Source organism: Capsella rubella, unplaced genomic scaffold (assembly GCF_000375325.1).
Source record: "Capsella rubella cultivar Monte Gargano unplaced genomic scaffold, Caprub1_0 scaffold_1, whole genome shotgun sequence".
NCBI lineage: Eukaryota > Viridiplantae > Streptophyta > Magnoliopsida > Brassicales > Brassicaceae > Capsella > Capsella rubella.
This window is the reverse complement of record NW_006238923.1, coordinates 17,738,218-17,761,575: the sequence shown is the minus strand read 5'-3', so window position 1 is coordinate 17,761,575 and position 23,358 is coordinate 17,738,218. Positions and strand designations below refer to the sequence as shown.

At 35.7% G+C, this 23,358-nt stretch overlaps 9 protein-coding genes across 9 annotated transcripts; 2 read left to right on the top strand and 7 right to left on the bottom strand.

Moving 5' to 3' along the window:
- Positions 1-1,245: 1,245 nt before the first annotated feature.
- Positions 1,246-3,052, bottom strand: LOC17898151 (phospholipase A1-Igamma3, chloroplastic). The gene has a single exon (XM_006307151.2). The coding sequence runs from the start codon at positions 3,008-3,010 to the stop codon at positions 1,409-1,411; it is 1,602 nt and encodes a 533-aa protein (XP_006307213.1). The 5' UTR covers positions 3,011-3,052; the 3' UTR covers positions 1,246-1,408.
- A 1,924-nt stretch (positions 3,053-4,976) lies between these two features.
- LOC17897904 (probable sucrose-phosphatase 1) lies at positions 4,977-7,440 on the top strand. Its single transcript, XM_006307551.2, has 9 exons — positions 4,977-5,114; positions 5,316-5,391; positions 5,463-5,765; positions 5,855-5,956; positions 6,061-6,255; positions 6,331-6,621; positions 6,715-6,901; positions 6,999-7,045; positions 7,143-7,440. Exons 2-9 carry the CDS (start codon positions 5,332-5,334, stop codon positions 7,227-7,229), a joined length of 1,272 nt encoding a protein of 423 aa, XP_006307613.1. The 5' UTR covers positions 4,977-5,114; positions 5,316-5,331; the 3' UTR covers positions 7,230-7,440.
- Positions 7,441-8,605: 1,165 nt separating this feature from the next.
- LOC17898740 (cinnamoyl-CoA reductase 1) lies at positions 8,606-10,209 on the bottom strand. The gene is made up of 6 exons (XM_006306151.2): positions 10,058-10,209; positions 9,666-9,835; positions 9,393-9,584; positions 9,141-9,303; positions 8,871-9,057; positions 8,606-8,757 (listed from the first exon to the last, which is right to left on the bottom strand). The coding sequence occupies exons 1-6, from the start codon at positions 10,200-10,202 to the stop codon at positions 8,613-8,615; spliced, it is 1,002 nt and encodes a 333-aa protein (XP_006306213.1). The 5' UTR covers positions 10,203-10,209; the 3' UTR covers positions 8,606-8,612.
- A 208-nt stretch (positions 10,210-10,417) lies between these two features.
- Positions 10,418-12,638, bottom strand: LOC17900132 (protein NETWORKED 1D). The gene is made up of 5 exons (XM_006307273.2): positions 11,798-12,638; positions 11,422-11,712; positions 11,223-11,348; positions 10,917-11,138; positions 10,418-10,826 (listed from the first exon to the last, which is right to left on the bottom strand). The coding sequence occupies exons 1-5, from the start codon at positions 12,311-12,313 to the stop codon at positions 10,497-10,499; spliced, it is 1,485 nt and encodes a 494-aa protein (XP_006307335.1). The 5' UTR covers positions 12,314-12,638; the 3' UTR covers positions 10,418-10,496.
- A 1,404-nt stretch (positions 12,639-14,042) lies between these two features.
- On the top strand, positions 14,043-14,582 carry LOC17898920 (photosystem II 5 kDa protein, chloroplastic). The gene has a single exon (XM_006304725.2). It carries the CDS (start codon positions 14,143-14,145, stop codon positions 14,461-14,463), a length of 321 nt encoding a protein of 106 aa, XP_006304787.1. The 5' UTR covers positions 14,043-14,142; the 3' UTR covers positions 14,464-14,582.
- A 109-nt stretch (positions 14,583-14,691) lies between these two features.
- On the bottom strand, positions 14,692-16,434 carry LOC17897730 (nifU-like protein 5, mitochondrial). Its single transcript, XM_006304073.2, has 6 exons — positions 16,130-16,434; positions 15,769-15,930; positions 15,503-15,678; positions 15,305-15,408; positions 15,112-15,223; positions 14,692-14,972 (listed from the first exon to the last, which is right to left on the bottom strand). The coding sequence occupies exons 1-6, from the start codon at positions 16,326-16,328 to the stop codon at positions 14,907-14,909; spliced, it is 819 nt and encodes a 272-aa protein (XP_006304135.2). The 5' UTR covers positions 16,329-16,434; the 3' UTR covers positions 14,692-14,906.
- Positions 16,435-16,614: 180 nt separating this feature from the next.
- On the bottom strand, positions 16,615-18,720 carry LOC17899803 (DEAD-box ATP-dependent RNA helicase 34). The gene is made up of 6 exons (XM_006307642.2): positions 18,331-18,720; positions 17,785-18,106; positions 17,593-17,700; positions 17,389-17,508; positions 17,126-17,293; positions 16,615-17,038 (listed from the first exon to the last, which is right to left on the bottom strand). The coding sequence occupies exons 1-6, from the start codon at positions 18,627-18,629 to the stop codon at positions 16,847-16,849; spliced, it is 1,209 nt and encodes a 402-aa protein (XP_006307704.1). The 5' UTR covers positions 18,630-18,720; the 3' UTR covers positions 16,615-16,846.
- A 78-nt stretch (positions 18,721-18,798) lies between these two features.
- LOC111832477 (stress-response A/B barrel domain-containing protein DABB1) lies at positions 18,799-19,830 on the bottom strand. Its single transcript, XM_023788912.1, has one exon. The coding sequence runs from the start codon at positions 19,637-19,639 to the stop codon at positions 18,986-18,988; it is 654 nt and encodes a 217-aa protein (XP_023644680.1). The 5' UTR covers positions 19,640-19,830; the 3' UTR covers positions 18,799-18,985.
- A 1,840-nt stretch (positions 19,831-21,670) lies between these two features.
- LOC17900717 (cyclin-dependent protein kinase inhibitor SMR9) lies at positions 21,671-22,531 on the bottom strand. The gene has a single exon (XM_006303316.2). It carries the CDS (start codon positions 22,449-22,451, stop codon positions 22,068-22,070), a length of 384 nt encoding a protein of 127 aa, XP_006303378.2. The 5' UTR covers positions 22,452-22,531; the 3' UTR covers positions 21,671-22,067.
- Between the last annotated feature and the right edge of the window lie 827 nt (positions 22,532-23,358).

Below are 23,358 nucleotides of genomic sequence, written 5' to 3'. Positions count from 1 at the left end.
TTTGAAAGTCGCAATCGTTTCTTTCTTCTTTCACGGCGGTTTATCAAAACCAAATCCAGATGAGATCTTTTTACGGTTTTCTTTTCCTTTTTCTAGGCCCAATTTTGTTTAATCAACTACGCCCACTCATGACGAGATGTTTTTTTTTCTTTTTAAAATCTCGGTTTGGATAATTTTAAAAATATATTTTCTCAAAAACTACTTTTCAAAAACATCTATTTTTAAAAAGTTTATTAAAAATACCACTAAAAATCAGGTAAATATCTATGTGTAAACTTGTAAAAGTATATAAAACAACCTTTACACAACTAATTTGTACCAAATTTATTTGGCGCTTGTTATCCAATTATATACTCCCTCCATTTCAAAAATATTGATGTTTTGGGTTTTTCAAACATATTAAGATAAAGTTAAGTATTTATTTATGAATTAATTTATAATTACTTTTTGGTAGAAAATGAAAATATAAACCACTAGATAACTGCCATGTGTTGAAAAACATAAAGTGAAGATATAGTTTTAATTTTTTAATCTACAACATCAATCTTTGAGAAACAACAAAAAAAATCTTAAAACATAGTAGTATGTGAAACAGAAGGAGTATCATTTAACAATTGCTTGCTACACATCTACAATTTGGTTACACATGTATTATTCTTCATACATGATATATCTAAGGGAAAGTCAGATTTGTATCACTTGTGTGATGCCATTGCCATGATTTCTTATGTGCTGATCAGACCCACGGGGACTTTAGTGGCTTATATTATATATATGTGATCATTACATGAAAGCTTTATGGCTCGAAAAAACTATCTTTGTCTTACATATTTCTAATGCGTTCTCAAAATTGCAATAGAAAGAAGAAGGCTTAAAAATCAAATCTAGGTATAGTAGCTACCTATAAATTTTAGGGGATCTCTCTCTCAGGTTTGTGTACGCATAACGCATGATGACAATTCTGAATCCCTCAATTTCTATCGTGCGCACATCGTTGTTTTTTCGTCTTTGTTATGTCCTCTGTGAGGAAAAACAGAGATTCATCATTATTATTTTGTTTGTTGGGTGATCCAGCCACTCGATAACCCCTCTAAGCATGCACTTTCTTGTGGTCCACTTCTCTTCCACATTATATGTACGATTTGCGGGTTAACTCCTAACCCCATAATTAAACTTGTAATGTGGCATACATAACATGTAATGTGGCATACATAACATGTAATGTGGCATACATAACATATAATGTATGAAATTGGTTCCCTTCTAAACCATATATTCAAGCTAATAATCATATTTTTTAAATGACAGAGAATTCATTAAAGCCGTAGCCAAACACTAAACACACACAATTTACTACACTTGACCCACATATTATTAAGTCTTTTTATTTAATTATTTTGATTTAGACTTAAGTCATTTTGGGTTTAAAATCATATTCATTAAACTTCCCAAGAACTTCTTGAAGATGATGAGCGATATCCTCTGGCCTGTGAGGCTCGAGCTGTGGTCGGTCCTGTACAATCCACCGTCCGTCGCTGCTCTTGACCATCCCTTTGTTCTCGTCTTGTCTCCAACAAGGCGGCACGTGGTACTCACTTCTCAAGAAATCACAACTCTTATTCACTAAAGCTATATCTCTCTTTGTCGCCGAACAAAACATAGTCTCTGCTTCTTTTTTTCCATGATATCCATCCACCAAATGAAGCAAAGCCTCTAGGTTATGAGCACAACCCAAATCCTTAGTCTGTTTCAGAAACGGGCTTTTCTTGTGATCCAAGGCAAGCTCGACGCCTACGTGCGCGTAGCTCCATGGGAATGATGTTTTTTCTTCTACATACTTCTGAAACTGAAATTTCTCGTTTGCGAATATACCTGGAACATAAGGTACCTTGTCGTGCACATTAATCACTCTCAAAACTTTAACCCCTAGTTCATCACATCTTTCCTTGAACCTCAAGTTACCTACTCGTGGTCCCGAGAAAGAGAATACAGTAATTGGAACTTTATAATTGTTCTCCGGTAAGTGATTCAATTTAAGCTCTGCTATATCATAAGCACTGACCAAAGCAAGAGATGCACCAAGGCTGTGCCCTGTCACGGTGATGCTTATCTCATTGCCTTCTTCTCCGGTACCGTAATACTCAAGAAGCCGTTTGACTTCGGCCAGAACCTGTTCCCGAGCCGAAAATGAAGAGAATTTGCAAGAATATTCTTTCTTGGTGTACAAGTCATGAAAACCTAGTTCAATCTTGATCAATGGGTCGTCACCGAAGTTAGCTGAACAAAGAATATCTTTTAAGTCATAAATCCATTCGAGATAAGTGACTGTGCCTCTCCAAGCGATGACTATATCACGTCTCCCAAGTCGTCTCACCTCTTCTTCGTCCGTAGCTACAGCAACATAACCCATCCAGTTCGCGTGTTGGCTCCAAATGGAGCTGAGTTTTGATTTCTGGAAGAAGTTTGGGAGGTTGATGTTGGATGTTGCGTAGAGGTAACGTGTTATAGTGTAGCCTTTGTGGAGATGTAAGTCAAGGTTTGAGAAGAAATCAGAAGGATGGTATTTGCAAGAGCCACAATATTTAGAGTGAGGATCGAAGTCGAAGGAGTCATAGCAAGCTTGAGCAAATTCGCCATAACGTATGATCTCTCTTCGAAGATGATTGTTCATTGGATCTAGTAGTCCTTCCCAATTATTGCAACCTTCAACTTCTCTCCAAATATCTCGAAGACCAACTTCTTCCCCTTCTTCTTCTTCCTCTTCTTCTTCTTCTTCCTTTTCTTCTAGTTTGTCGTCTAGCACATGGGTTTGCTTCTTTGGTAGCTTCTCTTGAGTCGTTGAAGAGCTTGTGCTTGTACATGAAGACGAGCAAATGATGGAAGCTGTCTTGAACTTTGTTTTCAAGATTACGGTATGAGCTTGGGTTTTGAAGATGTTGTGAGGAGAAGAAACGAAGAATCTTGGGTTCCTAAGAACTATTGATGATGATGATGATGATGGAGAAGCCATTTAGAATTGGTGGTTGGAGAGTTACAACTACTAGAGAGCATATAGGAGAGTATATATTTATATGTATATGAGTTTGAATTAAATTTGCTCTTGTAATTTTTTTTTGGTGGATGATTATAATTTGGTTGGGTTACAAAGACTGATGAGGAATTTGGTATGAGTGTCTCTCCTTATTGTTGTGTATTTAATGGAGTCGGTGAGGAAGAGAAAGACGTGCAACTAATGGAGGTTTCTTTCTTCTCCTTTAATGGAGAGCTCTAAATTCAGTATTGTACAATATGACCACACATCGTTTAACACGTGTATGAAAATATGTGAATAGATCCACTCAAGAACCCAAAGAAGTTCATTTTGTTTTGAGAATTAAGATACTTCCATTTCAAGTGATTCTACTAAGACGGAAAAAAAAATAACTTTTGTGGTTGGGATTTTTAAGCTTTAAATAGATAGTGCCTAGTGGTACATCACAATGATGAGTTTGAGAATGTAATGGTTTTTCTTTTTCTCAAGGTACAAAAATTTATTTTAGGGATCGTGGATGGGAATATTAGTACAATAGTTACTAGTGCTAACTTGCTATATGCAATGATAGTCAAATTATCATAACTTTTTTTTACTTCTTTAATAGTAGTCTAGCTAGGAACAGTCAGAAAACTCGGTTCATATTAATTCATGTGTAGTAATCTAAAAGGATGTCTCGTGGATTGTAGTGACTTGTCCGAATATTTTTTCTAGTTCCATTACCTCACTTAGACATGAATCATTTCAGCTTCAACTTCGAGTCCCCTAGTTTCCTATGTAACCTGATGTAAATAACTCAAGCAATCCAGAAGTAAACTAGCCTATAGATCTTGAAAAGAACATCCAAATTTGACGAGGGTCGAAACTTCGTTGGAAGAGCATGATCTTTGATTTCATACAACCCTCTTTTGTTGGTTGCATGATTTTTACTCAAGGACACATTCCCACTTGTAAAACTTAGAGAATTGTCTTCTCATACTCATAGTGATGCTCCCACAACTTTGAAATAACTCTAATCTTTAAAACAAAACTACAAGTAACTAGATGGCTTTGCAATCGATATGTATCGACTCTATATTTAATTCCTCTCACATTTTTTTTTACCGATTTATAACTATTTTGTACCCTTTTTTTATTTTTTCTTCTTTGATTCGATCTCTTAAAATAAAGATGCAATATTGTCTACGACTATGTGTTTTAGCATATGTTATGATCATGGCTCGAATTGTCAAAACCAACACACACATAATTATAATCCTTATTTCTACTAGTTCTCTTCCTAAAAGATTGATGCTCTAACCCTTTTACTTTGTTCCACAAAAATTATTTTCCACCTTTTTCATAATATTTATATTTATTGACTAATATTAATAAATCGTGAAATTTAAGATGCACAATTAGAAAATAATTACATACTATATTTGATTACTATTAGTTAAGTGTTTAATATAATAAAAAGGTGAAAAATCCTAAACATCATCCGTATATTAGGAACAAATAGAGAATTATTTAACAATATAACATGACAATTCCAAATTAAAATGGGAAACTAAACATTACAATCCCAACCTAGACTATATATCTTTTTATTTTTTTGGCTAACCCTGTAAATAAACAAATCACTATTCACTATACGCATATAAGTGCAACAAGTAAGGGAATTAAGACATCAAAATCATGATGGTTTCTTCTAATGCAGTGGTTTATGTCAGCATTACTTGATTGTTAATTAAACTTCTAGTATGTTCTAATCTTCTTAGCAAATTTCTTTTATATAGTATAGATTTGGGCCAAAACATATTTTGTTATGTTTTTGGCCAGTCCTGCCAAAAATATTAAAGAAATATAATTTTTATTAATTAAATAAGTACGTTAACGTGGAAAAAGAGAACACATATAATTATAAGTCATAAACCAAATAATATTTCGTGGAAACAAAAATAAACAAATTTAAATATAATGTGAGGGCAAAGGTTGACTTGTTCTTCCCCCGCTCTTCGCTTCGTTTGCACTCTCTCATCACTCTTTCTTCTGTCCAATTTCATTCATCTCAAAACCCAAATCCTTCTTTCGCGTTCCTCAGGTTTGTCCCGATCTCAGATCGCCCGTAAAGTCAGAACCTTTACTTATAGATTTGTAAAAATCGGCAAAGTTTTAGGTTTTAAGAACCGCTTCGTTAGATTTGAGGGCAAAGTTTTAGCTTTTATTGTGATCTTTAGGTATTATGGAATCGTTTCGTTAGATTCTAAAGTTTCTTGCTTTCTATGATCTTATCAATCTTCAGGACTCTTACTGTAATCATGGAGCGGCTAACATCTCCTCCTCGTCTAATGATAGTCTCAGATCTTGATGAAACAATGGTAAAAACGCCATTAACGACTCTGTTTTTCTCTAAAGTTTGAATCTTTGATTGATGTTTTGAATTTTGCAGGTTGATCATCATAGTGATCCTGAGAATCTATCTCTTTTGAGGTTCAATTCATTGTGGGAAGACGCTTATCGCCACGATTCTCTTCTTGTTTTCTCAACCGGAAGAGCACCAACAATGTATAAGAAACTGAGGAAACAGAGACCTTTGTTAACACCTGATGTTATCATTACATCTGTAGGAACTGAGATTGCTTATGGTAACTCCATGGTTCCTGATCATAACTGGATTGAAATCTTGAACAACAAATGGGACAGAGGAATCGTCGAAGAAGAAACTAGCAAGTTCCCTGAGTTAACTCTTCAGGTTCTCTATATGATTCACCATATACTTGAAGTTACTTGTATTTAAAGTATTAGACTTTATATGACTAGAGTGTGATCATTGAAATGCAGAGTGAAACTGAACAGAGGCCACACAAGCTTAGCTTTCATATTGATAAGAGTAAGGTTCAGGCAGTGTCGAAACAGCTATCTCAGAGGTTGGAGAAACGTGGGGTAAGATAGGTTTTTCTTTCCTTTATCTCTTACAGAACTTTGTTTGCATGATCTCTTGTGATCTTTGTTTGTTGCTTCACAACTCTCTTTGTGTTGTTTTTCAGTTGGATATCAAAATAATTTTCAGTGGAGGAAACGCTTTCGATGTTTTACCGCAAGGTGGAGGAAAGGGACAAGCACTTGCTTATCTGCTAAAGAAGCTCAAGACTGAAGGAAAACTCCCTATTAACACTCTTGCTTGTGGAGACTCTGGAAATGATACTGAACTATTTACCATTCCCAATATTTATGGTGTCTTGGTTGGTTTTACGCGGTCTAATACTTCTGATTGCAATTGAGTTTACATGTTTTTAACCCTCTCTTTGTTTTCATAGGTAAGCAATGCTCAAGAAGAGTTGTTGGAGTGGTATGCTGAAAACGCGAAAGACAATCCAAACATAATCCACGCGACTGAGCGGTGTGCGGGTGGGATTATACAAGCCATTGGTCACTTTAAGCTCGGTCCAAATCTTTCTCCTAGAGATGTTTCTGACTTCTTAGAGTGTAAGGTGGATAATCTGAACCCGGGTCATGAGGTTGTTAAGTTTTTCTTGTTCTACGAGAGATGGAGACGAGGTGAAGTTGAGAACTGTGAGACATATACTGCAAGCCTCAAAGCTTCCTGTGTGAGTAGTATAACCTTGTTTCTCTCTTTACCTGCAAATCTTACTGTATCCATGGACTTGATGAGTAATTTATCCTTTGTCAAATCACTTCAGCACCCTGCTGGTGTCTTTGTGCATCCATCTGGTGCTGAAAGATCTCTCAGAGACACCATTGATGAGCTTGGCAAGTACTATGGAGACAAAAAAGGGAAGAAGTTTCGGGTTTGGACAGATCAGGTCTTAGCAACAGACACTACGCCAGGGACTTGGATAGTAAAGCTTGATAAATGGGAGCAGACTGGTAGTTAAAAAAAAGCACCTTAACATGTTACACTCACACACATCCCATATTATAGTATCTTCCATAATCGTTGATATTCGAGTTGTGAATATTGCAGGGGATGAGAGGAAATGCTGCACAACAACTGTCAAATTCACCTCGAAGGTAAGAGAGATGATTAAGACAAACATGATGCACAATTAAGTATATAAAGAGTAGGTTCTGTTTCTTGAGGATTGGAACTAATATTGAAAAATTGCAGGAAGGAGAAGGGTTTGTGTGGGAACATGTGCAGCAAATATGGTCAGAGGAAACAGAGATAAAGGATGATAGCAACTGGATCATCTGAATCATTTTTGGACTTTTCCATTAAAACATTGCAACATACAACCATCTCATTATTGGTTGAATAAAACTTACATCCTCTTAATCTTGTCACTCAAAAAAACCTAAGAATCTTGAGGATCTTTATGCACATTCACATAATCTTCCAGAGTGATCAGTCTTGTGTCCATAAGATCAATTATCTTGTTATCCAAAAGACTAATCTTATTATTCAATTGTGATGGGAGAGCCAAAACTTGATGATTGACATTAAAGAAACTTAAACCTCCATGACACTTCTTCCTAACTTCTTCTTTCATTGATCAAATCAAAACTTAAGTTTGCATCTCAATTAACTAGAAAAAAATATCATATATTCTAAACAAAGCAATATATAGATTGGTTTAACTCTCTCTTGTATTCAAGGAACAAAACTCAAGTTTGTGTCTATTTTACTAAGTTTAAGAACATAACTCAAGTTCGTATCTCAATGAATCTATGTTTGTCATTATTTTACTACCAAAATATATTATTATCTGAATGCTTATTAAAACATCTTCCACACAAAGATCTTTCAGCCTAGCTATGTGATCAATAACATTTTGTACCGTCGGTTTGGTCGTAGAGTCTGACATAGATGAACTTAGTGTGTCGTCAGTACTCATCAGCATTCCATTTCAAGTAGCTAGGCATCCAGGTGAATTGTGGAAGAACATTCTTGTTTAGTCGTGTTCGAAAATCCAGTGAACCCAAATCTTATCGAGGTGATAAGCATGTCTAAACTCTAAACTCTAAAGATCCAAATATAAATAGATTCTTGATACTAATCAATAATCTTATATACTTGAAATGTATAAGTTAACAATTATGTATATATCTAAATAAGTTATATGTCTTTTTTGAAATTTAATGTATAGTATTTGGATTAACAAAAAGGTTATAAAAATGCTCTATCTAAAAAGTATACTAACATGTGTAAATATCCATTTGATTGAATTATTGGCAACAACAAAAAATACAGTGAGTGGTACATGTCTGAAAAATGTCAACTACTACTAAAAACAAATGATAGATATCTATGTAGACCTAATAATTTTTGCTAAAACTAAAAGCAAAAGATAAAGGTAATAAATTTGACTATTGGCTATATTATATTGTGACCACTTCAAAAAGGAATTTTCATGCAAATACAAATTCCAATGAGAAAATAGTTTAATTCCATCAGTCCAAAATGATGAAAATATGTTCACAATATCTTAGGCAAGTAGGCAACACACTCCAAATTTGATTTAAGGAAAAATAAACACAGACAAAAATAAAGAAACATCAAACATGGGACTCAGAAATATACATATCCAAGTCTGGTTCTGTTTCTGGTTCCAATTTTTTTGGTGAGAAGGATGAAACTTTAGAATCTGATGAAGCCTTTGTCTCTCAAACTCTCTACGGTCTCTTTGATGCTAACCTCCAATGGCACAAACTCAACCCCAAGAGACTCTGCTTTCTCTTTAGATACTTTATATGTTGGTATATAAATCTTTTCATCCGCACACCTACAACAAATTTCAATTGGTTCTTTGTCAAAGATCTTGTCTTTGAGCTAACAGTTTCTATTAGAAGAAACTCTGTTTTGCTCTGTTTCTGATATTAAAAAAGAAACACTTACTTCTCAGGGAGTAGAAAATCAGGGTAAAGATCTTGCAAAATGTTAACAACTTCAGAGTAATGAGCAACTCTCTCTACTAAACAGTATCTTCCATTGGCAGTTGGATTCTCGAACGCTTGAATGTGAGCGTTCGCTACATCTTTAACGTTAACCCACCCGAATGTCGCATTAGGAAACGTTTGTGCTCCTGAAAAATGTAAAACCAATGTTCAAGCTAGCAAGTGTCTGAAGTTTACTGAATCAAACCGATGCTTCTGTTTTTTTCTTTACCTTTGATCAAGCTTAGTACTGCAGCAGCACTAGTGTTTAGGGTTGGTTGTAAAAGAGGACCAATCACCATAGCTGGGTTTATCGAAACCAGCTGTAAATCGTTCTCTTCCGCGAATTTCCAAGCTGCGTTTTCAGCTAATGTCTTTGAAAGTACATACCATAGCTTTTGAGAAGGAAAAAGAAAGATAGTGATTCAGCAATAACAGAGTAATAACTTCAACATCACGGTACCAGAAATTCATATTGATTTACCTTGGAGGCTCTGCAATATTCAGGGTCTGCGAACCAAGATTCGTCAACTATGGTTTCGGGTGTTCGAGGCATTCCATTGAAAGCAACAGCTGCTATAGATGAAGTTAAGACGACTCTCTTAACAGAGGAAGTCTTCAGACAAGAGCTTAGAACATTGATCGTTCCTTTCACTGCCGGATCAAGTAACTCAGCCTGCGAAAACCAAACACAAATCAATTTTAAAAAACTGGAAAATTCAATTACAAGAGAATGCACCAAATGAGAGAAGGAGACCTGAGGGTCCTTGACGTCGTGATAGAAGGGCGATGCGGTGTGGAAAACACCTTCGCAACCATCGATTGCTGAATCGAAAGAGCCTTCTTCTAACAAGTTTGCTTTGAATAATTTAAGCCTTTCCTCTGCGCCTTCCAATGCAAGCAAATGCTCTGTTTTCCTTGGATCATCTGTTCCATTGAACCATAATATACAGAGAAAACGAATCTGTGAATCTTGAATCATCCAAAATTTTCAAGATCTATAACAGCTCTTTATATTCATTACCAAAAAAAAAAAAAAACTTAAACATGAGCCTTTTATCTAAACCTAAGAGAAACTGTATTAGATCAGTTGTTTCGGGTTTCAATATATAAATTTGGAAGAGATTTGAATAGAGAAAAGACACGGACTTGGATCGCGAACAGAGGCTTTAACGGTGTATCCCCGAAGAAGGAGAAGCTTAACGATCCATGAGGCAATGTAACCTGAAGCTCCTGTCACACAAACTGTCTTCTCTTCTTTCACACACTCTGTCTTCTCTTCTTCGCTGCTCATTTTTCTTTCAGATCAGATCAGATCTTCTCAAAATTATTTCTCTGTGTTTTGAATTCTTCAAAAGTTTTGAGTTATTCTTAGCGTTTCTGCCTTTTTATTTTTCCTGTTTTGTTTTTTGGGGCTTCAAAGCGCGCCATTTTTGGGAGAGTTCGTTAGAGTTTTACTCGGGACTAATCTTGTCCGTATGTTTTATTCATAAACTTAAAAATCAATACTTGAAATCAATTCGTAAAATTTTATTAACCAGAGGAAGTAAAACCCGAAAAATCCGATATTTTTATAAGATATAAAAAGCTACATTTTCATGACATTGGAGTTTCTATGCCTTGATGTGACTGTGACTGAATTGTTCTTAACTTCCCTTAAAGGTGGTCTTGAGCAAGACGGTTTTGTTGTTCTTCCTTCACTGTGCTTAGACCAATCTCCATTGTTGCTATGTCGGTTTTCTTTTAACCGACAAATCAGTACCCTCTTCTCTGACTCTGATGGCATTTTGCTCTTCTCTGGTTCAGACTTATCTTCCTTCCTCAGTCTCTTGATCTGTTCTTGTAATCCGCAAACCTCTGCTTGCAGGTTTTTCAACTTTGCCTCTGAAGATGACGCCTTTCTTCGCCATCCTTCAACCTACAACCAAGGATTTCGACGTTTGTTAAGCGACCGAGTTATGCTATATTTGAGAAGTAATCTAAGTTGTGTAATTTCTTTCTATCTTACCGAGGAATTTAGATTTTGTATCTTTGAATCTGATTCGAGAGCGCGGTTTTGCCAGAAATCGCGACAAGATTGAAGTTCCTCCATTTCTTTTCTCACTTGATTCAACATCTCTTGCATTTGTGACCATTGCTCTGCTTCAGCTCTTACTTCATCTGCAATCTTCCTCATAACTGCTTTACAGTGTCTAGAGCAGTCTTTCTTTTCTTCATGTGCTTTAATTGCCTGCAAAAAAAACTTAATAATTCATCTTCACAAACTTCATTTTCGCTCATATACAGAGTAGAAAATTTGATTTCACAAATATACCTTATTATACATGTCTTGTACAGATGCATCTTGACGATCAATGCAATTGGATCCATATTCTTTCTCCATTCTTTCCAGCAAAACTCCTTTTGACAAGGCCTCCATTTTACTACTCAATGTATCTATCTATAGCAAAAGCATCAAAATCAAAACCATGCTTAATAGACTTAGCCCATTTAAAATAAATTGTTACACTCACATGTCCAATATTGTTGTTCCTATGAACGCTTTGATCAGAATGGACCGAGAAGCTAGCTTCTGCCATTTTCTGAATCCCTTTGACACAAACCTCTTCGGAAACTCCTTCATCGAACCTCTTTAGCTCTCTTCTTAAAACAGAAGCCTTCTTATCAAAATTATGTCTGCAGTTTCTAGCTTCCACGTCCTTAACTTTTGGAGACTTTAACTCATTCAGTTTCTCAACCAAATAGCTTATCTCATCTTCCAAAGCCTTGCTCTCTTTCGTCCCTTCTGAGATTCTCTGTCTCCCCTAAATCAGCATAGAACAGCTTCAAAAGTCAGAAACACTACTCACAAAACACAATACAAACTAAACGAAATGAGATATGACTTACAGAGAGAAGAGTAAGAACAGCAGATCTCAGCGTCCGCTCCATCCGCTTCTTCCTCCTCTCCATCTTCTTCAAAGCAATCTCTTTTTCTATCCTTAACAAATTACACTCTGATCTCAACATCTCCGCCTGAAACCTCCACTTAGCTTCATCAACTTCATAAACCGGAGTAGAAGAAGACAACCCACCAATCTCTCTCTCGTCTGCAACTTTCCCTCTTCTCCTTCCTTCTTCCTCCTCCTCCTCCTTCTTCTCACCGCCATTATTATCATTCAACATCACAACAGAGTCCCCTCTGTCAAAAGTCCTCTCTTGATGAAACAGAACCTCCAGTTTCACTCTCCGATCATTATTCTGAGAGGAAGAACAAGAAGAAGGTGTCGTCTTCAAGCCCTTTGCTGCATTCCGTCGAACGCTGTGCCTACGTGGCAACTGAAGAATCCTCGGCGTCGGAGAACCCATTTGTGGGTACTGCCACTTCGATCTCCTTATCGTCATCGATTCGTTTCTTCTCTCCATTTCTATCCACCGCCGACTTTTAAAACAAAAGAAGAAGCGAAAGTCTCCGTCTTTTGTTTTTGTCTTTGTTCTTTGTCTCTGTCTCTGTCTGATAGTTATTGTCAGAAGAAGAAGGAGAGAAAGCTCTGATCTTTTCGCTGTCGGATTTTGAAAAAACAAAGAGAGAAGCCTTTGTTACCGTTGCGAAAAATAGAATCACTCGAAAACAGAGAAGAAAAGAGACAACATTGGAGAATTCATACATCAAAGACTGGTTATTTAAAAATGGTGTTATTTTGGCTTTTTACTCCAAATGTGTGCAATTGATGTGTATATATAATGAGATCCTTGGGTCTGGTTCTCGAGTAAAGCCTACGGCGAGAGAGAAAGAGAGAGAGAGAGAGAGAGAGAGAGAGAGAGAGAGAGAGAAGCCTCGTGAAGTGGAGCCAATTTCAAATAAAAGCTGTGTTGTGTTAAGTGTGTGTGTGTGTGTCAAAGTTCGTGATGAAACCGCTGCTTCCTCTTTCCTTTTTAATTACAACTCTGCCATTACAAAAGAACCTTCATTGGATTAGATAATCTTTGTTCTCCTTTTTACGATATCCATTAATAAATACATAGTCACTAGTTGGTGTTTTTTTCTTTTATATTTTGTCAACGACTAGTGGTTGTTTTTACTCGAGTCATGTTTTTTTTTTTGGAGTCTATTCAAATATGAATTTGTTATTCAAGATTCAAAATAACTCAAATTTCGTAAAATCTTTATAGTTTTTTTTTTTTGTTTTCAAATATGGTGTATGCTTTTTCGAACTCATTAAATATCAACAATCTCAAAATATTATTAAAACTGATTTTTCCTATTGCACCAAAAAAGTTTTTTAGTTATTATTATTTTTTTGTTAGAAACTTCAAAAACAATTCCATTGGAAACAAATGAATATGTAGTATATATGTTGTTACCAAGATAGGTTTGTAAAAGTGACATGGCTATTATATGAATTTGTGTGTTGCTAGCCGATTTCACAGTTGAATGATAGTGCTTTTATCCAATAAGTCAAGTAAACTCCACATCTGTATATATGTATCCTTTATAGTACGACTAAAAGACCTACTAATAGGAGAGAAACAAAATGAAACAATTAGCAAATGTTCGAAGAAGAAACACCAAATCCGAATTGCGAAAGGTCGGATATTTTGCGAAATTGTCATTGCTCCATGTGATACAAATTGAGTTCAAACCCTTATGTGAGTTCTTTCACCAGATGAGACAAATTCTAACTAGATTTTTTTTTTTTTTTTAGTATATTACTTTGAAAAATGGAACAATAGCAGCTCCTAATTTAATTTTACGAGTTTCTGTTTGGGCCAGAAAAAGCTCGTGGACTACTCTCATCCTTATTGGTGTTAAGTGAATTATTGGGCTGTTAACCTTTTTCTTCTTTTCTGAGAAATTTGTCTTTGTTAGAAAAAAAGTCAAGATTTTTATTTGACAAACCAAGAATGGGACCTAATAATTCTTCTGGACACTTCCTAAATAAAAGCTTCTAGCATTCTCTTTGGAAAGCTGCTTACTCTATAGTCTAGATGTACGACCACAAAGTTCATCATGTAATAATGTGTTTGCAAATGTAATGCAACAAGAGGATATCAAAATGACACGTGGCAACAACTCATTTGCTTTAACTTCATGTTTTGGATAAGGAAATGGATCATAACCATCCCTCAATATCAATTCCTTTTGTGTTCCCACACCCCCAACTTTTTAAACACACTCACCACCAACCCATCAGATAAACAGAGAGAGAGAGATAAAGAAGAGCACACGTGTGAAACTAACTTACCAATTTGCAATGGCGTCAATGACCATTACATCTCCATTTCTCCCGACCGTCTCAAAGCTTCCGGTAAACATCTCAGGCAACAACAGAAGAAGCCTCACAGTGGTCAAAGCCTCCATGAGCGACAACACAACTAGCTTGGAGAACAAGGAGCAAGAACAGGGTATGAAGATGAGGAGGGATCTGGTGTTTACTGCTGCAGCTGCGGCTGTATGTTCCTTAGCTAAGGTGGCAATGGCGGATGATGAGCCAAAGAGAGGAACAGAGGCTGCCAAGAAGAAGTATGCTCCTGTCTGTGTCACTATGCCTACGGCCAGGATATGCCGTAACTAAGTTCTCTATTTAGCCAGCGACACTTCATATACCTATGTATTTATGCCAGTTAAACTTTTCTCAGTGTGGTTTGTAATGATCATAGTTTCGATCAAATCTATAAAAACCCTTTTGAATCATCTGCTGATGGCGATCACAACCCTTTAATAACTTCAATCAGCAGAAACTTTTACTTAAGATTAGGCAACAAATCTTTACCCTTCCGACTACAATTGAACGCAGAGTAAGAGGAGCCCCATAAAAATGATAATACATTAAGAAATAAAATCAATTGTTGGGTTATATTAGGCGACCCCATGATTTCTCAGTAGTCTCTATAGTTTTCTGAGGCTGCCAGGTTTAGGTAAAGACAAGCCTAATGTACCTCTGGTTTATTCTTCTTCTTCTGTATATTGAAGAGCAACAACAAATCTCAAGTTTCGTTCTGATACATTTCTGCGACTCTACTCCAACGGGCCAGACGACGTTCCCTCCTCTTCACCATCAAATTCTTGCTCAACGCCTTTGACCTGTGTTTTGCACAAACGCTTTGGTAAATCATCTTGATGATTTAAAAACAAAAGAAGAGACTATAACAAGATCATGCTGAAGACCAGAAGACATATAACAGAAACGATGAATGGTAGGACCTCTCCTTATGAGCTTTACCTCAGATACATAATGCATCAGCATATTCTCGATTCCTGATTTCAAAGTGACAGATGAACTTGGACAACCGCTACAAGCTCCTTGCATTCTAAGCTTAACTATACCAGTTTCCCTGATCAAAACATATACATTTGATAAGGATAAAGAAGCTGATCTTCTTAAACATTTTCTTAAAATCATGGAAAAAACTCACGTATCAAATCCACAATACTCGATGTCCCCTCCATCATCTTGAACTGATGGTCGGATACGCGTCTCCAAGAGTTCCTTGATCATCGCCACAGTTTCCGAGTCATCCTATAACAGATTTGCCAATGTGTTAGAAACAATTTTCGCATTTGTCATTTTAAAGTGTTATCTACTAAAATCTAGAAGAACAACAAAAGTCTACCTCGTGAATAGCGGTATCCTTGGCAGCTGTAGCTTGTGAGTCGAGAAACAAAGGCTGACCAGATGAGTAAAAGTCCATTACAGCTGCAAAGATCTCAGGCTTGAGAACATCCCATGTTACATCATCTGACTTTGTTACAGTAACAAAATCTGACCCAAAGAAAACTCGAACTACACCTGCATCATAAAAGAAAGAATCTTAATCACTGATCATATGAAGAACAACAAACAAATGTATGTTTTTTCGTAGCAAAAGGCCAAGAATACCATCAATGGCGAAAATGTCTTTGGCCAAAGGTGAACCCATAGCAGAACGAGAATTAGGGAAATCAGCACTTCCAATCTCCATAACTGGTTTACCAGGATTAAACATGAGAGAAGAAGGGTTTGGTGTTGATTGTGTTTGGATAAACATTGTCCTCCTTTGCCCTGCCCATAACATCAATCTCAAGCCATAAGATAAGATTTCAAAGTCACTTCATTTTAAGAATCAGGAGACAAAGATTACTCTTTTTAACATTGTTGATATACCAAAATCACAAATCTCAGTAAAAGCTAAAACAATCATCAAATAAACGCATTATGAGGCAAAGATGACAATGAATTACAAATGCAGAGGTTACAATACCAATCCAATTCAGAGGAAACGAAGAAGATCTCGAAGAATTGGGAGAAGCATTAGTCGTTCTGGAATCTAATAAACTCGCCGGCAAGTGAGTCGCCGCCGCCAATATAAACAGAGGACGATGCGATATCAGAAGAGGAGAACAAGTTACAGAAGCTGTTTGTCGCGAAAGAGAATTGAGAAGCCTCGTAATCCCTTTCATGATCTTCGTCTTCGTTTCCCTTAGCTTACGAAATTAGGATTCGTCGGAAAACAAATCGCAAAACGGACGGCGAAAGAGAAGCTTTCTACGACGTGGAAAATGGCGTGTACGGTGACGGCGTGGCCGTCTATATATCTCTACCGTGAATTGACGTTACCGTTACCGTTACCGTCAATTACTTGAACCGGATTAAACCCAAACCAAAATTTCTGTAATTCTGATAGCATATTTTACCAAACCAAACCATCACCATTTTCTAATAAGAACAAATATTAGTAGACCTCTATATAAGCCTTAAGCCAAACATATAATTGTTGCTTTCAAATACATAAATAGCTACAATGATATTGTTTTGGTTGCTAAAGGAACGGAGTGAAGTATACATTTTACATGCACATTGTCTTAAAAGAGCTTCTAAGGCTAAATCTAAACCAATGGGGTTCATAACAAAAATGGTTGAAGAACAAAACTTCTTTTAAAACTGATTCTTCAACCTCAGCTTCAAGGAACGAAATCTTTTAGACAAGATCAGCTGGCATCTCGCGGATTTTAGTACCGTAATGCCGCTCAATATCCTTAAGATCCTTCTTGTCTGAAGATTTTACAAAGTTAATGGCCACACCTTCACGGCCAAAACGACCAGCTCGTCCAATACGATGAATGTAAAGTTCCGGGTTGTTGGGTATATCATAATTGATGACATGAGAAACCTGGTAAATAGAAATTATCAATGTCAGCATGAAAGGTTTTTGGTGACACTAATAGTTCAAAGACAGAGAAAGAGAGAGATATCATACAGTCTGAACATCGATCCCTCGTGCCCATACATCTGATGCGATTAAAACGCGGCTTTTAAATGACCTAAACTGGTTCATAATTTCATCTCTCTCTTTTTGACGTTTGTCTCCATGCATTGATGAGACTACGAAATTGCTACTCCTCATCTTCTCAGTAAGCCAATTCACCTTTTATATATATAAAAATTGCAGATCAAAACTTTAAGATTATCAACAAAAGATATGTGGACCAAAGCTTAAAAACATAAGGAACTGTATTTTACCTTTTGTCTTGTGTTGCAGAAGATAATAGCTTGATTAATAACAAGCCTTCCATAAAGATCGCAAAGAGTATCAAACTTCCACTCTTCTTTATCAACATCAATATAGTATTGTTTGATTCCCTGAAAACTAAAAGTTGTAATATATGCTTTTTTATGATGAAACTAAAACTTAAAAACATATTTATGGAAGAAAAAAAAACTCACTTCCAGAGTCAATTCATCAGGTTTGACAAGAATCCTCACAGGATCTGTCATAAACTTTTCTGTCATCTCCAAAATCTCTTGAGGAAGAGTAGCAGAAATCAAGCAAACCTATAAACCAACTTGATTAGATTCATCTTATATCAGAAACTGGAGTTACTCAACTACTAATATTCATACAGTTGAGATTGAAACCTGAACATCATGTGGAAGAGATCTGTAAACGTCATAAATCTGGTCTTTCAAACCTTTACTCAGCATTTCATCTGATTCATCCAGAACCAAAAGTTTAACAGATTTAGTCTGTAAACTTCCTCTCTTTATCATATCATAGACTCGACCAGGTGTCCCAGACACAGCATGGACACCACGCTCGAGCTTCTTGATGTCTTCTCCGATGCTCTTACCACCTATGCAGGCATGCGCCTGAATATTAGTATGCGCCCCAATAGCCAGTATAGTCTTCTCAGTTTGTGAAGCCAGCTCTCTTGATGGAGACAACACCAATACTTGAACCCTTGAAGCAGGAAAAGACCAAGTTAATTAGTAAAAAGTAAGCCTTACTCATCCTAATTACAAAGCAAAAAATCATCAACCATGTAACACCAAGTTGATTAGTAAAGCGTAAAAAACAGATCTTGCAGCCTAAAAGTAAGCAAAATGTGTGACCTAAATTGAAAATATGAAAAAGGGTTTGAATTAGTTTCCAATCATAGGGGAGGGAGTAAGAAAGAGACGTACTTTCTGGAAGAAGGGTTGACGATTTGACAGACGGAGATAGCAATCATGGAGGTTTTACCAGTACCAGACTGAGCCTGTGCTATAACATCTCTTCCTTTGAGAATAGGCACCAAAGCTCTCTGCTGAATCTCAGATGGTTTCTTGTAACCGTAGTCGTATACGCCTCTAAGCACTTTATCGTTCATCCCCATGTCATCGAAATCTTTGATTGCTTTAATCCCTTTGGTCGTTTCAAACACCAGATTCTCATCATCCAATGCTCCTTCGCTTTTCCGATTAATTCCTTTCGCTGCCACCATGATTCTCTACTTTTGAATTCTCTCTGTTTCTGCTAAAATCAAGATAATTCACTAATTCAGATAGATATTTTCTTATTGCAAAGTTTGGAGTTTGAAGACGAAAGTGTCGGGAGGAGATTCCAAACAAAAGGGTTTTAGGGGTTCTTTTTTATAATACCAAACGACGACGTTTAAGAGATTCCAAACAGTGTTGGAACGTCACAATTTTAACGAGAAACATTAACATTTAATTATGATTTATTAAACAAATAATATGGGCCAGTAATGGGATTCAAGTAAAAGCCCAATATGTGACATTTCAATACATACGGCGGCGACGACTGTAACTGTGTTAATCGGAGCTTTTTTCAGGTTCTTTAAAGGCTTGTGCGAAGATGCTTCACCACCACGAATTCAACAACGATAGTATCATCAATATAATTACGAATCTTATCACTTTCCATCATCTTCTGAGCATCCATAGCCTCGATCTCTCCCAAATCCTTAAAATACGAAATCGATCCAATTGAGAAACCTTTAGCTCTACCCGGAGAAAAGTTTTCTCCAGCTGTGATCTGATCAACACCTTTAGATTTCTCCTTAATCACTTCCATAATCTCCGATTTCGTCTCTTCTGTTACATTCTCTTTCACCTTAACAAGCGTGATTCTAGCAATTGAACCAGGAGGCGGAGCAAGGGTTCCGGGGATTTGATCGACAATCCAATCAACGGCCAAGATATCTTCACGGATCGATTCCGATTCCTTGACGACGCGGACGTGATCGGGATGTATTGCGTATGCGTCGAGATCTTCTTTAGATCTGTAACGGCTATGAAGTACGTGAGTAAAGGCGGAGGCGGAAGCAGAAGTGGAGCTAAGGCGGTGGATTGAACCGCAGGCGAGGTGAAGCACCTGGTCGAGATTGATAAGTTCGTTGATTCCGTTGACCATGGAGGTGATCTTGTTTGAGTCAACGTCGTCACCGTCCTTGAGCTTGAAGAGGACGACGTGCTCCACGATCGAAGACATTGGTTAACGACGACGGAGATGGATAGAACTGATTGGTTTCGTTATTTTTTGGCCACTTGTTTTTTTATTTATATATCTTTCTCTATTGGGCCTTAATGGGTCTTATTAAAGCCCATAGTGCGAGTTTGTTTGTAAGGGGATTAGTTTCGTAATTTTGGGTCACTTATTTTCTAATTTGTATTTTTTTTAGAGAAAGTAATCTTTATTGGGCCTTAATAGGTCTATTAAAGCCCAGAGTGTGTGTTTGGTTGTGAACGATAACGGAACCTTGGATTCTTCAAAAGTTGTTAATCAGCAGCTTTTAACATGAAACGTACGATTAGCTTTATAGTATTATCAAGTAAGTATTATGAGATATTTTACTTTATTTGATAGTTTTTAAATGATGGTTTTGGTATTTAGTTAAAGTTGATTTTGGGAGGACGTATATATAATTAAATAATACAAAGACAAAAAAGGAGAAAAACCAAAAGAAATTGATGGACGTAAAATCAAATCCTCATTCCAATGTGTTTTTATTTTTCTCCACTTTACCTAATTCGATTTCTTGTTTGCAAGTGTGTGTGTGTGTGTGTGATATCCTGAACCACACGTGCGAGTTTATATTATATACACCACCTATACATAGGTAGGTTAACCTTAATTACTTTATGACATGAGAATTATAATAGGCCACCTTTAAGATTAATTTGAAATTAGGCCACCTTTAGCTATATGAGCCTACGTACATAGCACTTGGAACTTGCGACTTATTTTAGGAGTGTAAACTCTATCCCAAATACGCAGTTAAAAATGTTTGAAGTTTTTTACTTTAGTTTGTGGAAAGTATTTTGTTGTGTAAAGGTTAGCATTATTTGATGTTTTAAATAGGACTAAAGGGTTTTGTGTATGAAGGCCTAATTGATAGAACACAAAAGAGTAAACTATAATGAAATAATAAAACAAAAGAGTGAACTATAATGAAATAATAAAACAACATATATGTTACAAAGTTACACGTTCAAAATGTTTTATATAGTATATAGTATAAATCGAATTATTTTCAAAAGGATGACATAATAAATATTGTAAAATGGAAAAAACATTATAATGATATTATTTTGGTACTAGTGAAGATTCTCCAATCTATGTTTGTACATGCATTTCGCAAGTGACCTATTCATTGACGTAGAAAAAGAATAAATAATGCAAGGAGAGGTGTAAGTTTTTTGTCTAATTTCAATCATTGAGATTCGTACGTTGTGTTATGATTTATCCACATTATTGAATCCTGTAGATTTTATAATCAATAATTCGAAAAATAAATATTAAAGGATAGCAAAACAAATGATTCTAATAATGTTTTTCTTGGACCAAATTGCATAGATAATACCATAGCTGTTGTGTCGTCTTCTTACCTACTCTCTATATATATAAGTCTTATACATTTGTTAAAAATTATGATTATTATTAATTTGCTCTTAAAAGGAAGTGTGGGAGAAGAAGAAAAAAAAGAAAAAGAAAAAGAGAAAATGATGAAAAAAGCCGCACGAGTCCTTTCATTGGATTCCCTTCGGAGATGTTATCGTCAGCTCCGACACTTTGGCCTTCCCTTTCGTTTAAAACATATCTTCCTTCCTTCCCTCAAATATTCTCTTAGCACAGTTCACTTCAGTTTATATAATTTATTACACAACACAAAACTAGTTTAATGTAATTTTCTTTAATTTTCAAATAGATTCCATCAGTTATTTCTCAACTTTTATCAACTTTAAATCCAACTAGAAACAGTTGAATCTTTTTCTAACTTTGTATTACATCCAAAACTTTTCTAACCCATATTATTCCGCATCCACTATTTTTTTTTTTTGGCTTTTAAAAACAAAAATTCCCTATCCAACTTAACATATTTTGAACTCATGAACAAAAAAAAGTACACACTGATTTGAATTTAAGCACATCACTCTGATTAAAAAAAATGTATTTATATGGTATTACCATGTTTGATGAGATTACGAATAATTAATGATGAGTACGTACTTAAAACAAAAAGAACCAATTAAAGTGTGTATAAACAATAATCCAACTTGTAATTTAACTCAAACCAAAATTACAAACAACAAAATTGCACAAAGCTAACAAGCCTGAAATGTTAGGAAGCACCAGTCAATGACAAAATATAATTAACTACAATAAAAAGAGAGATAGGGTATTTGATTAATCATACCCTACCACAAACAAATTCAAACCCACCTAACTCAAAAATTATCCCAAAATAAAAACAAAGAAGGAGAAGAAAAGCAAATTTAAGAAGAAGCAAAACATCACACTACACTCTCTATATATATAATTATACTTCAATATATATTATTGTATTCTAAGCAAACTAGAAACTTTTAAGATATTGATAATACTAATCACAAAAACCCTAATATCATAAAAACTTAACTTATTTATCGATTTGTTGACCAAGTGCGAAGACGAAGAACATCTCTACATCTGGAGATGCAAAGAAAGAGATTTGTCTCCTCCTCAAACCGCAGTTTTGAGCCACCTTTTGTTTCTTCGGCGCCGGGGGACACGTCAGCATCTCCGGTATACGTGACTTCTTAGACTTCGGTGTACAACATCCACTCTCTGGTGGAATCGAACATGGAGGCCTGGTCGTTGATGTGGCGGCTGAAGTAGTAGGTGAAGATGGCGTTGAAGTGACGTCACTATTGATGATAGTACTACATGGAGGAGGAGGAGGAGATGGGTTCTTGAAATGGCTTCTCTTTCTTCTTGTTGTTGTAGTTGTTCTTCTTATTGGTTTCTTTCCTTTTGATGCCATTTTCGAGACTAAGGAGAGAGCAGAGAGAGGAGAAGAGAAGAGAAGAGAGCAGAGAGAGCAGAAAAAAGGAAGGAAATGGGTGAATGTGAATCTATATATGAAGACTTTTGTAACAAACCTTACTTAGTGGGAGTTTTTACTTTAAAAATTTTTGACTGGAAAAAGTTTATATGAGAGGAGAAGAAAAAGCCAAGAAAAGGAAAAGGTCAAAAACAAGAAAAAGAGAGATTGGCTGAGTATTTTGGAAACTAAAGAGAAAGGGTTTCTTTTTGTTTTCAATGCATGTAATTAAGTAAGTTACTGTGAAGTGTGAAATGGTTACACTTTATTTTCTTCTTTTTGGTTTAAATATTCATAAGAACAAATATAATATGATGATATAATACTACAGTTAGTGTTCTAGAATCATCAGAATGCTATTTATACAATTAAATAAATATGATTTTCCTAAATGATAAAATGAATATCATCAAGAAGTTTTTTTCCCCTATAATGTGATGCGAAGATGTTTGTAAATGATGTTTGAAAAAGTGTGGTATTGTTAAAATTGGTTGTCGCATAATAAGGTAAAGAATATAGATGAATATATCATGAAGAACAAGAAGATAATAAAGGAAAACAAACGAGCATGTAGTAGATCTCCTTTTTAACATTTACCAATAAAATTATCTTTTCAACTTATATTACGAAGAAAACACTTTTCCCATAAAAAGATGGTATCAAATTATGGAAGAAATTATTGTTTCGAATATGCATTCTAAGTTTGCGGTAAAATCCAAACACTAAAATAACTTTGTTATAAAACATTATTTGTAAGTTATGCTTATGCATGTGAATACGTTAATTAAAGTTAAACATAATCAATTTGTAAATGTTTATATAACACCCACATATATTAATACTATTA

Excerpts from the sequence above, each read along its gene's own strand:
- LOC17898151 (XM_006307151.2), bottom strand. The coding sequence starts at position 3,010 with ATGGCTTCTCCATCATCATCATCATCATCAATAGTTCTTAGGAACCCA.
- LOC17897904 (XM_006307551.2), top strand. The coding sequence starts at position 5,332 with ATGGAGCGGCTAACATCTCCTCCTCGTCTAATGATAGTCTCAGATCTT. Across the intron at positions 5,766-5,854 it reads TCCCTGAGTTAACTCTTCAG|AGTGAAACTGAACAGAGGCC; the intron begins GTTCTCTATATG and ends ATTGAAATGCAG. Across the intron at positions 6,902-6,998 it reads TGATAAATGGGAGCAGACTG|GGGATGAGAGGAAATGCTGC; the intron begins GTAGTTAAAAAA and ends TGAATATTGCAG.
- LOC17898740 (XM_006306151.2), bottom strand. The coding sequence starts at position 10,202 with ATGAGCAGCGAAGAAGAGAAGACAGAGTGTGTGAAAGAAGAGAAGACA. Across the intron at positions 9,058-9,140 it reads AGTACTAAGCTTGATCAAAG|GAGCACAAACGTTTCCTAAT; the intron begins GTAAAGAAAAAA and ends TACATTTTTCAG. Across the intron at positions 8,758-8,870 it reads GATTTTCTACTCCCTGAGAA|GTGTGCGGATGAAAAGATTT; the intron begins GTAAGTGTTTCT and ends AATTTGTTGTAG.
- LOC17900132 (XM_006307273.2), bottom strand. The coding sequence starts at position 12,313 with ATGGAGAGAAGAAACGAATCGATGACGATAAGGAGATCGAAGTGGCAG. Across the intron at positions 11,713-11,797 it reads CTGTTCTTACTCTTCTCTCT|GGGAGACAGAGAATCTCAGA; the intron begins GTAAGTCATATC and ends ATGCTGATTTAG. Across the intron at positions 10,827-10,916 it reads TACAAAATCTAAATTCCTCG|GTTGAAGGATGGCGAAGAAA; the intron begins GTAAGATAGAAA and ends CCTTGGTTGTAG.
- LOC17898920 (XM_006304725.2), top strand. The coding sequence starts at position 14,143 with ATGGCGTCAATGACCATTACATCTCCATTTCTCCCGACCGTCTCAAAG.
- LOC17897730 (XM_006304073.2), bottom strand. The coding sequence starts at position 16,328 with ATGAAAGGGATTACGAGGCTTCTCAATTCTCTTTCGCGACAAACAGCT. Across the intron at positions 15,409-15,502 it reads AGGATACCGCTATTCACGAG|GATGACTCGGAAACTGTGGC; the intron begins GTAGACTTTTGT and ends AATCTGTTATAG. Across the intron at positions 15,224-15,304 it reads GAGTATTGTGGATTTGATAC|GGAAACTGGTATAGTTAAGC; the intron begins GTGAGTTTTTTC and ends TGTTTTGATCAG.
- LOC17899803 (XM_006307642.2), bottom strand. The coding sequence starts at position 18,629 with ATGGTGGCAGCGAAAGGAATTAATCGGAAAAGCGAAGGAGCATTGGAT. Across the intron at positions 17,509-17,592 it reads CTGATGAATTGACTCTGGAA|GGAATCAAACAATACTATAT; the intron begins GTGAGTTTTTTT and ends TTTAGTTTTCAG. Across the intron at positions 17,039-17,125 it reads GAGGGATCGATGTTCAGACT|GTTTCTCATGTCATCAATTA; the intron begins GTATGATATCTC and ends TCTATTTACCAG.
- LOC111832477 (XM_023788912.1), bottom strand. The coding sequence starts at position 19,639 with ATGTCTTCGATCGTGGAGCACGTCGTCCTCTTCAAGCTCAAGGACGGT.
- LOC17900717 (XM_006303316.2), bottom strand. The coding sequence starts at position 22,451 with ATGGCATCAAAAGGAAAGAAACCAATAAGAAGAACAACTACAACAACA.